The sequence below is a fragment of the Pundamilia nyererei genome, unplaced genomic scaffold (assembly GCF_000239375.1).
Source record: "Pundamilia nyererei isolate P.nyererei 1_Seehausen unplaced genomic scaffold, PunNye1.0 scaffold00044, whole genome shotgun sequence".
Classification (NCBI taxonomy): domain Eukaryota; kingdom Metazoa; phylum Chordata; class Actinopteri; order Cichliformes; family Cichlidae; genus Pundamilia; species Pundamilia nyererei.
In genome coordinates, this window is record NW_005187445.1 from 2,368,779 (window position 1) to 2,380,800 (window position 12,022).

Genomic DNA, 12,022 nt, shown 5'->3' on the forward strand with positions numbered 1-12,022 from the left:
CAAAATGCTGTAAAACATTTATTAATTTGACCGGAATTAATACGATTAGAGTTTCCTAGGTGCTAATGTCAGGTAGTTCCATTGATAGTAAGAGTAATTCACAGTTATAGTTATTCATAAATATTTATTCTTAATTTGTGTTCTTCTTCTTATTGTTATTATTATTGATATTATTACTAGTAGTATTATTTATACTTACAGCTACCAATCAGTAATTTATAAAGCGTTTAGTAAGTAATTAAGGGACTATGTATGGACGTTTACTGTGGATACAAGAGGTCAGAGGCGAACAGATCTTAAAAGCACTGAATGGGTAAATCCTGCCTGTCTCTATTCAATGCGCCATCTTGCTTATATCCATCCACCTTCTGATTGAAGCAGTAAGGGCGGCGGTGATAGGGGGTATAAATGTGTGTGTGTGCGAATGCGTCTGAAGGGTTTCGGACTGGAGATGCATAAAGAAAGGGCAGTTTCGAGGAAGTGACGGACGACGCTCAGTGGTCTGGTCAGAGGAAGTTTGTTCGATGCGCCGTGCTGTTGAAAGAAACTTTTCACTCCAGTGAGCGCCAGAAGCACCCGTGGATCGGGTCGGACGGATCCGGCGGCGGAGGGAGCTTTTGTTTCCCCTTCACACTTAGCAGCACTGAGAAATAACTTGAGGTCGGGAGAAAGAGGGGCTCGCACAGGAATTTCACTCCCATAACCGACCCCCCTCCCCTTTTTCCTTCTTTTCCCCGCGCCTCCTTTGATTTCTTTCTGGGATCCGCGATGGGAAAGGAGCAGGAGCTTCTTGAAGCGGCGCGCACGGGAAACCTGGCTGCCGTGGAGAAGCTTTTATCCGGGAAGCGACAGTCCGCTGGCGGATCGTCTGGGACCGGTGGAAGCGGCAACAGCGGTGGCCACGGCGCCTCCTCTCATCCGCTCTCCAGTCTGCTCAGGTAATCTTGGGGAAAGCCGAGGCGAGGTGGCTCTGACTACATGGGAGACAGACAGCAGCTTTGCCCCTGGCGAATATTACCCAATCCTTTATTGTTACTGCAAGAAACGATGTTTCATATTTGCATGCTTCCCTGCATTGTCAAACAATCGCAAGCCAAACCAGTGCAGCGCCCAAGCAGTGGCATGCTTCTTTGTTAGCCTACACCTCCTGTGTTACTGCCATTTCTACTGTAATGTGCACAAACAGCCTGAGAGGAAATTATGCAATTTAACTAAAGAAATCTGTAACGAATCGGCCCACGATTACGTTTAAAGAAACGAATTGCAGATGTGTCAGTAATTATAATGCTTACATAGAGTCTGGACGTGAACACAGTCACAGGTCTGGAGATGGAAAGTCTTCTCACAATTGGATTCTCATTGTTTAGCAAAATTATCTTATTATAAGGAAATCTTTGTCGTATGAAACCTTATTGACTATCCTCAGACTTGTGTGAACCAGGAATATGACTTTCTCTTTTTAGTAGTAACTGGAGGAAGTCCTCAGTGAGGTAAACATTTGATGTGGTTTGTCACATCTATTAAAGACCTACTCTGTATGGTTAGAAAGAGTTAGCTCTCCTTCCTCCTGCTCTCTCTGTCAGCCTTCAGTAGTTATGAGGTCACTATTAAAAACTGAAAAAACAGCTATCATACTTGTCCACATTGTATTGTCTGCAATTGATAGTGACTGTGGACATAATCAGATTCAATTACCCAAAATCACACACTGGGTAAAGCTAAAAGATGTACTAAAGGGACAAGCCCTTAGTAGAAGTATACGATCCCTGTAAGGTTGTGCAGATGTTGAGAACATAAAAAAAAATCAGATAAGGTATTTTTCATTTTGTGCTGTATGTTATCTGCATTATTGGCTCGCCACAGTTTGATTCTTGTTTTTCTCTCTGGTGACAGATCATGTTTGTTTGTTTTAATCATGAAGTTTCTGTGGTTTACACAGTGTGTTACACACAATATGAAAACCTACAAAGAAAGAATTTAAAAGTCCTTTTGTTGAAAAAGAGTCGACTCTTTAAAAATATAAGGCTTATAGCTTTTCTAAATGCTGCCTCTCATACAACCTGCAGGTTGCCTGTCTGTGGTTAAGTGTATGTCAATCATATAAAATTGCTCCCTTGGGTTTCCCGGTAACAGCCGCCTTCCTCTGAGGGAGAAGTGTTAAGGCAAAGCTCGGGGTGATGCGCCACTGTGTTACTTAGTGGAGACTGCAAGATTTGCTTGAGATTATTACATTAAATTCTCCTAATTGGAAATCCAATTCAGAAATGTCATGCGGTGAAGGCTGACTCGTCTCATCCTCACTGCTCCGTGGGCGGACTGGCGAGCCCATTGTGTCATCTCATTTGTCTTGAGCAATCGGTGTTTGGCAATGGGATCTCTGGGAAATTATTGGCTAGGCTCGGGAGGAAATGAATAAATGAATAGGTGGTGTGTGGATCTAAAAAGCTTCTGGCTGGCGACACTTGAGAATACTGGACAGGCTCTTATAAGAATTTGCATGAGTGTTGACTATGACTGGCTGCTTTGGAGGGCTGTTTCTGTTCTGCATGACATTTGATTTAGTTTCCACAATGAAAATGTCAATACATCTAAGGGTATTACAGTGGACTGGTACAGTGGCACAGGCTGTGGGTTTGTATGTGCATGTTTTTTTCCAACCCCCTTTTATCAAAATCTCTTTGCAACCCATTCATCATCCATTGTTAGAAAGTGCAGGCCTTTAATCCTGTCAGAGGAGATTTGATCTGTGGCTAAGACAGCTTTCTTTGGCGAATTTTCGCCTGTTCTGGTTGTGTCACCTTGTACCTCCGCTTGATTCCATGTTCACTTCTACTTGTGTAATAACACTTTTCCTCACTTCAAGTTGCTTTTCAGGCTCAGTTATATGAGATGACATATAATGACAGTTATTGCTGTTGTCAGTTGCTGTTTGTATTTGACCTTGTACATTCAATATAGTGGAAAAACCTACTCGTTTATCGCAGAAAGAAACCACAGGCGATGCAGATGAGTGAGCTAATCAACTTTTGTCCCATTCCTTGGTGTTTGTGTGTGTGGGTGTGTGTGTGTGTGTACTCTGGAATGGAACGCATGTTACGACTTGCAGTGTTTTTGTGCGCAGGCTGTTGTACAGCTCTGCTCGGCTGAATGTCTGCTTTCCCAGGAGGCGGCATCCCAGCCGTTGCCATGGTACAGACACTGACCCCCGGCGTGTTTAACACCCCTGCCGCCCCAAACATTTGTTCCATGGTGCTCCATTAACACCGAAACGAGCTGGGCAGGGCTTCCTCAAGTAGTAAGATCACAGTGTAACCTTTTAGTACTACAGCACAGCGGCGGCTACTCTATTTAAGTTACATTAATCTAATTTTAGGGCATATATTTACTTGTTTTTCCTCCATACTGTAGTTTTTACTAGAAGCCCTATGACCCTTTTTGAACCCAGAGGTATACAGGAAGAGACCAACACTAGTATTTCCTGGCCCAGGTCATCCAAACACAAGCAGCTGCAGCGGTTACACCGGAGGTAAGACAAGTCCCTGGCAGGGAAAGTGCTTGCCCACTGAGGGGAAATTAAAGGAGGAATGCATGGAGTCCTGGACAGACGTTCTGAGAGCTTAGCCAGATGAGGGTTGGTCTCCCAGTTCCACAGCCGTGTCCTTTGTCCCACTGACAAAGCGTTAAATGGTGCTTTTCATATTCATTTCAGCCCAAAAAAGACCATTCTGGGGCTTTTCTATACTTTTTTTTTTTTTTTTTTTTTTTAGTTTTACAAAGAAAATTGAGCTGTCATTTGGACTGAACTGGACCACCTATTAAGAGTTCTTATTTAGCCGTATGCTTCTGAGAGATGTTGACTGAAAGAAGTGGGGCTTTTTCAGTGTTTGGAGATAAACATCGGCTTAAGATATTCACGAAGGTCTCTTGAAATATAGTTTTCCTAAGGGATGTTTTTCTGCTTTCTGAATGCTCGCTAGGATCATCAGCTTTGATACTTGGTTAGCATTTTAAGAGGCTTGGGCAAAACTCCAGATCTTTCCATCCCATTACATCCACAATTTCTGGCTCATCCCAAGCAGACCCATGCTGTCAGGCTGCTGTCAGCCGAGAGAATATATGCTGCAGGAGAACTTGCACCTACTGTCCTTTTGAAAACACTATTTCCTCTAGCTTCTCTTTGTATTGCGACCAGTGTGCAAGTATGTGTGAAGATGGGTTGCAGGGATGACGTGTGTGTACAAAATGACGGGCTCACAGCGGGGTTTGGACACCCACTGTCCTTAGCTGTGCTTCAGAAAAGCTGGACTTTCTTCACAAAATGTCATTTTGAGACATTTTGCATGAAAGTCTGTGTTAAGAAGGTAGCGTCTACTTTTTCACAACCACAAAGAGCCTCAAATCATTTCCCGGTAGAAATCTGGGCCAGCAGCAGGCATGGCAGTTACATTTCATCCTGTGTTGACCTCTGAACTGAAAGAATTTGTAGCTGCTTCAACCCAGGAGGGAGCAGTGGTAGCTGGGAAATCTAACACCACCATGTTAGCATTCCAAGAGCATCTGAGTTTGGGATGCTCTGCTCTATGCATTATGTTTCCGGCTCGTGTTTGTGTAGCCTGAGAAAGCAGGCTGAAAGGCACTCAGTAGTGATGAATTCCACATATGTGTGAGAGGCGGGAGCAGAAGCCGACAAATACAGCGTCCTTCCCATGCAGTATGTAGCCCTCCATATTTTAAACTAGTGCTGGTTGGCTAAAAATAGATTTCATCCAAGTGGGTCAAGGGGTTCTTCATTAGCTTTGTGGGGAAAAGGCTGCTTTGAACCGGTCTGAAATTAAAATATAATTAAGGGGGGTAAACATCTAGGCGCCTAGATGTTCAGAGACTTCCAAAAGATTTATTTTACTTTGAATATCAAATCAATAGCCCCAATTTGGGGCTATGGTTCAGCTGACATTACAGAGATTTATGTACAGTCCAGTGGAGTAATGGAAAAACATGTGGTCCTGAAACTCGTCTGGTTTCTGAGATAAAATGCTGTCATTTACACTTTCTATCTGCTCTTCCTGCATCAAAGAAACAGAAGTTGATATGACAGCTACACACAGACACCTACACTGACTCTTATGGTCATGTGTTTATGTGAACCGTATTTAACACCAGCTACTAAAAAACGTTTAGTAGCAAATGGACAAATATAAACTAACGTTGATGAGCTTGCTATTTCTGTGTTTGTGTGTGCCCATTTTGACCAAATTTATAAGAAGAAACTTTCTTGTTGTGTGCAGGCCCACATGTGTTCACTGGCTACTTGCAGCCCCCAGCCCAGACCTTTTCATTTGCCTTGCCTTCTAGGCGGCGTCCTCTTTTATCTCACACTCTGCTGCTCTCAGCAGACTCAGCGGCCCACCTGCTGGGCCCACACCAACCTCTACTCCACCTCAAACTTAAAACATGTTGTACTTGTAGCCAGATTAATGACAGTGCCCCCAGTGTGTTGACACAGGAAACAAATTTGCCTCAGTCTTTCTTTTCTTTTTTAAATTCCCCTTTGCTTTGGTCTTCCTGCAAAATGTAAGAATGAAACTGAACAAAGTTCTCTGGAATGATTTAACCTGTGACTAGGCAGAGTCACACCAGACTGTACCTGTGAAACGCAGAAATGCATCTACTTTCATATTCACACCCACAGATCACCACAAAGAAGGGGAGATTAGTGTCAGAGTCATTTTAAAAGTCATTGTGTCAAATTTAAAGAATGACCGTGCTGGCGAATTTCTTCTCAGCAAAACTGAGAATCTTAAATAACTCTAACTGGATTCTACAGAAAATCAATTTCAAGAATTGGCTTGTGTGCATAACAGAAAATAACTGCCTATCAATCCAACAAGATTTGAGCTGAAACTGAACATGAGCTTGTTCTTTCAAGCAAAAGGCTCAGCGGATGCCAGGGCAAACATTCAGATGTGTTTCATGTGCAGGAGCATCAGCTGTGAATCTGCGATTAAAAGTATTCTTGTTCCATCTCATTCTTTTTACGTCTACCTACCTCACCTCCAGCACTTTCCATGCAAGTCATCTTGATTATGCTGCCTCGCACTGGACTGCTCTGATCATAGTGGGCATATGACATATATTCACACCTCCTGCTGTAACACAGTTGCACTGTGAAGTGCTCAGTGTGGTGTATTTATGAGGCATGAAGTCTTAATCAGGCTTCATCAAGACTGTGTCGCCTGGTGAGCTGCTGCATGTCTGTCACACAGTTTGAAGTGTTTCAGACTCTGGTAGCACTAAAACAAGATCAATACTGTTCGCGAGCCTCATTGAAATGTTTATCGTCACAGTTAGGATTTCTGAAATGAATGAGACTGTTCATTTATTTAACTAATTTCAAAGACCTCTTGCCTCAAGGATTCTTTTTGAAGCACTTTAATCAAAGTGGGCGATCAGTGGGTCCTCCACTTTGATCCAAGCTAAAATATCTCAGCAGCAACTATGTGGCTTGCCTTGAAATTATGGTCAACCCTAGTCCCCAGAGGATACAACCGCAATTGGAACCACAAGGCTTTCATTTGTGGTTCAGAGTAAAGTCTGCTGACAACTATTGTAGCGATTGTTATGATATCTCGTAGAGACATTTGAGTCCCCCTCAGGATTCCCTGTAATAACTCAGGTGATCTCCTAACCTGTCGCATAACACTGTTCTCACTGGGATATTTCTGCTAGCTTGAGATGTATTATGTGTACGCCCTAATCACCAAAGCAGGGAGCATTGTGTATCTTCACTGATGAATTTTGCCATAGTCATTTAGCTAACAATAATGTACCTAAACACAGTGTCACACAGCTTTTGGGCATGAATAAAATTCTATTTGATACCTAATACAACATGAGCTCACTATGAGTTCTAGAAAAGCGTCTCCATAAATGGTCAAAACGATAAACCACATGACCAAGAAGTTCTCTTTATCAGTAGCTTTAAGACTTGTTAGTCACAGACTTGTTGAAGCCGTGCCATACTTGTGTCATGCATTTGAAATTTAGTTGCCTAATACGTTTCCCTGTGCCAACTAACTCGTTATACTGCTTTGTAGCTATAAACACGCTCTCCTGTAATTTCACCTGTAACAATGTGTATGATGAGCACGTACTGCTTAATTACAGTCATAGCTCTTCGGTCCTAACATCAATTAGATGTTTTCATCTTAACAGTCTTTTTTTCTTCTTTGTTTATCAAGTCAGTGAGTGTAGTACTTAGCAGGCATAGGGAACTCTGGCCAGTGCTTCAGTCTCTGCTGAGGAGAAGATGTTCGAGTAGACTATTTGGCAGCAGGGCATCTGGTTGTAGCACCCGGCAGCAGTATGCATAATTAAGCCCAATTTCCCTGACGGTGGGCGACATGTGCCAGTCACTGCTGGGCTCACTGCCCTGGCCTAGACTAATCCCTGGCAGTGTGGTTACACTGCTAATAGGCTGGAGGGCAAATCTGTTTATTTGACACTGGGTTCACACACACCTGGGTTCTTATTTGCTTAAACCTACTACTGCATTTTGCCTTGCTCTTTCCCGGGGCTCAATGAATAAACATTTACATGCACTGTATGTCATTTTTACCACCGATGCACTCTCAGTTTAAAAATTAGATATTTGATTATATTTTGCTGGATTATCGTGTTTGTTATGTTTAACTCCAAACTAATAAAAATCCTTAGAGTATCTGACATGACTCTGGCAGAAATCATGTTCACAGATGAAATAATGTGCTAAAACTGTCATTTACATCACACTGTTTGTTAATAATAAACGAGCTACACGTAATGTTAGCTAATGTAGATGTGTGCAAACGAATGCAGCTTTACTGTAAATGACATGAGTTCACTGGCCCAAGATGATGTAAGCTTATGGGACTGTTGATCAAATAATGATAAAGTGCTGAGGTTTTTATTATACCTGCAGTGCCATGATTTTGCATATTTCTGATACTTAGACAAAGATAACCCAATAAATTAAGTTTTTATTCATTAAAGGAACTTCCTTTTTCCTCATAGTCAACTAATTGCCCCCTAAACGTATTGCTTGTTGTACCAACTGTTGCACAAACTTACAGCCAGACATTTTCCTTCTGGATTTTCTGGCAGAGAGCAGAATTCATGGTTCCATCAATTACAGCAAATTGTCCCAATTCTGAAGCAGCAAAGCAGTTCCAGACCATCACACTACCACCTCCACGTTTGACTGTTGGTATGACGTTCTCTTAATGAAATACTGTATTTTTCTTGAGGTAACAGGAGTCAGACTTTTTCATCAGTCCACAGAATATTTTCCCAAAAGTCACGGGCATCATCAAAATGTGTTTTGGCAAATGTAATACAAGCCTTTGTGGTTTTTTGGGGGGGATTTTTTTTGTTTTTTTTGGTCAGCAGTTGATTTCACCTTAGATGCCATTTGTGTCTCTTTCTTATTGTTGAATCATGACCTCTAACCTTAAGTGAGGCGAGTATGGCCTGATTTTAGATTTAGATTTTATTCCAGCTTCTGTTCTGACTTCCTGGATGAGTTGTTGATGCACTCTTGGTAGGCTGACCACTCCTGGGAAGGTTTACCAGTATTCATATTTTCTCCATTTGTGCATAATGGCTCTCAACGTGTTTCCTTGGAGTCCCAAACCTTTTCCAGACTGATATCAGTCACTTTGTTTCTCATTTGTTCCCAAGTTTCTTTTTCTCGTGGCATGATGTGTTGCCTTTAGTCTACTTGACTTCACAGGCTCTATTTAAGTGACTTCCTCCTTTAATGGGTCTGGCAGTAATCAGGTCTGGGTGTGGCTAATAAACTTGAACTCAGCTTTCCAAAAAAATGTAGTTGATCACACTTAATTCATGATTTAACCAGGAGGAGCAAAATAGTTTTCCACACAGGGCCAGGTAGGGTTGAATAGCTTTTTTCCTTTTAATATATGGAATTACCATTTTAAAAGCTGAATTTTGTATTTACTTGGGTTCTCTTTGTTGAATATTAGAATTTGTTTATATAAAATAATAAAGTGTGACAAATATGCAGAAGAACTAAGAAATGAGAAAGGGGTGTGATCAGTCTGCTATTCATTGCTGACTAGCTTTAGATGAGTCAGCAACCCATACGGCCTTTGTACCCGACACCCACCATTAGGTAGCAAATTTAGTCATAGGGTTTCCCAGCCCATCTATCAGTGGCTAAAACAACTATATTCAGATACCTTGATTTTAATATTGTTTGAACATTTTGAGATGTTTGATGCTCTAGTCTCTGTTTTAATTTGTATACTGTCTGCTGTTTAAACATTTTAAGCAAGAAATATTGTAAACAGTGGGACTAAAATGGGATTTTACTTGCTTCTATTACTGGGTTTATTGAATATGGATAAAACTGCAATACAGACTTGATTTATTTACCGTGTATTCAACATGATTTAATTTCAAGACTGAAAACCATACTTCAGTGAGATAAATTGGTCTAAATAAATAATGCATCAGTGACTTTTGGACTTGAGGGAAAGAAAAGTTTATTATTAAGTCTAAATATTCAGTATATATGACTAATATAATATTGTTAAACCAATAAAGTAAAGACGGTAAAAATAAAAGATGGAAAATGCTCTTATCCATCCTCATCTCTTCGTAGCCAGGCTTTGTACAAAACAGAATTACAGTCCTCCAGAATCTCTTTCAAACTTAGGCCTCATCCTGCTGATATTCCCTCAGGCAAATTAAGGATTAGCTCAGCCTTTCAAACAGGAATTCCTCAGTCAGTTCCCATGAATATGCCCCCTCCCAAACCAAATCAGCTCCGTTTTGACCATTGCCCAGCTATGGGCCTAAGCCCCATCCCTCAGTTAGGTTGGTTGTGAGCCGTAGTAAGAGGATGAAGTGGATTGTCGAGCACCACTCTGACTCATGCCCTTGAGTACCACGCTGCCAAAATGCTCAGAGGACGTAACACTTGTACTGCGCTTAAAGCTGCTGCTGCAGGCACCTCTGTTAATAGCAAACTGAAATACTGTGACAGTGAGAAAATGTAATGAGCTGACATCTTCATTCCCTCGGCGTGGAGGTGATTTTGATAGGATTAATGCTATATCCCGATTAAAAGTGAAATATTGCAGCAGTAGAATAATACGTGCTCCTGTTTGTTTGTTTTTGTTTTGTTTTTTTATGTTTGGGGTCATGAGGATGATGTGAAACACTGTTTGTTTCTGTGTGGTATTTTTAGATTTCCCCTCTTTTTCTAGTGGCAGTAACACAACAGAGATTCATGACAGATGAGGAAGACCAATATGTAAAAACAACCTAAAAATACAGACTTAAAGGTTATGACTTAAAATGTGAAAGGGAAATCTTGCAGTATGTCTTATGATACAGCTGACTTCTGTCTTGCACAATGTTTCTTTCTGGAAGATTGTCAAAATTCTGGATGTGGATATACTACAGGATACATAAAAGTACACAGTAAACTGTTGCCTTTACTTGTGTAAGACAATGGCTGCACCAAAATCAAAGGTGCATGATCTTGCATCTCTCCTACTTCTTTTTTTTTTTTTTTTTTTTCTGCCCTGTGGCACATTTTGTTTAATTCTCCAGTTGTAGTCACTGCTCCGTTCATGTTTATGTTCATTTGTATATGGGATTTCTGCTTTAAGCAGTTATATAACTCTTTATCTAGGACAGCAACTAGCGGTCTGTTTCAGTCTCCCTTTTGATGTGTTCAGTGGACAAGCAAAGGACAGTGTTGCTGTTCTCTCTACTGCACATTTGGTTACTTTTAAAAGACAGGAAGTGAATTTGTGTGTGTGTGCCTGAAAAGTTGACATAATCATAGCTCACATATTTTCCACTCTCTAACAGAATTTTATCTGTCCCTAACATTTCTTGCCACATGTTCCCACTAGTCTTTCCTCCTGGCACTGCTTTTGATATCCCACTTCACGCGTGCTGCCTGACTAGTTGGGATGACACCCAGAAAACCTGCTGCAAGAAATAAACAGCTTAGGCTGTTATGAGTTGTAGAGTGGCGCGTCTCTGCGCGTCCATGCTCTGTCAGGTCCATTGTTCTGCAGGCTACAGAGCCTTCCAAGACACTTATTTAATGAGACGGCTCTGACTGTGTAATTGCAGGCGGTTCTCAGAGCTATTATGGGAGATGTATTTTAAGGGGGCAAAACAGCCATTACTGCGGCAAAAACGAGCCGTGAATGTGGAGCAAAGTCACACTCTGTCAGTGGCGTTGATATAAGGGTGAGCATCCACTGCCACGCTGTCTACACACCGATTATGTTACAGATCAATCTTCAGTGTATCTTTAAATGTGTTTGACTCCCAGACCGTGTGTTTAAATTAGTTTTTACATTGTAAAGAGTTGGAGATGCACTGTGCTGCTGCTATTCTTTTGCCCCGTTCTCTCCAGGCTTCATTCATAGAAGTTACTTGCTTGCTAGCATCAAAATTCCTACCAGTAATAATTTATGAAGCTATCCAGCTGTCAAGGCAGTATTTTGCATTTCAGACATCTTTCCCAGAATATCTGAAAAACCAAATAAATTTTGAAAAATTCTCATCTCTTTTTTTTTTAACAAATCTTCTTAAATTTATGATCTGTGAGGCCCAGCTGTTTTGCTCCAATTCTCTTTCAGTATGCCAGATGACTCTGGTCTCACATATTTGGTTCACTAGTGCTGGGATTTCCTAGTCACATGATTTATTTAGGATGTTTTAAGGTCTTTCAGAGTGCCTCACTATCCCGTCCTGGCACTCTATCTCTCTTTTAGCTCTTGAATTTACTCCCACTACTCCGTCTTTACCGCCGCTCCTGTCATCATTCTCCTCCCTCCTCCCCACAGTGCTCTTTGCAAATTAAAAGAAACAAACCAATCTAAGCTGACAGCTGAGTTCAGCTCAAATAAATGAAAGGCCAGCAGTAGTTTAGCTCTCTGTCTTACACTTTACCCCATCGGTGCCTTTTGGCTCCATCCCAAAGCTTTGTTTATTG

The 12,022-nt window shown here is 41.4% G+C and overlaps 1 protein-coding gene across 6 annotated transcripts in view; it reads left to right on the forward strand.

The window, feature by feature from the left end:
- Positions 1-352: 352 nt before the first annotated feature.
- The window catches only part of anks1aa (ankyrin repeat and sterile alpha motif domain containing 1Aa), a 61,832-nt gene continuing 50,162 nt past the window's right edge, over positions 353-12,022 (forward strand). For 4 of the 6 annotated variants that reach the window (XM_005731739.2, XM_013910494.1, XM_005731740.2 and 1 more), the window contains exon 1: positions 353-938. In XM_005731739.2, coding sequence (XP_005731796.2) covers positions 769-938 — 170 coding nt within the window. In that variant the 5' untranslated portion in view covers positions 353-768. The remainder of the gene's footprint in view (positions 939-12,022) is intronic. The other 2 variants (XM_013910495.1, XM_013910496.1) reach the window with 1 other exon arrangement.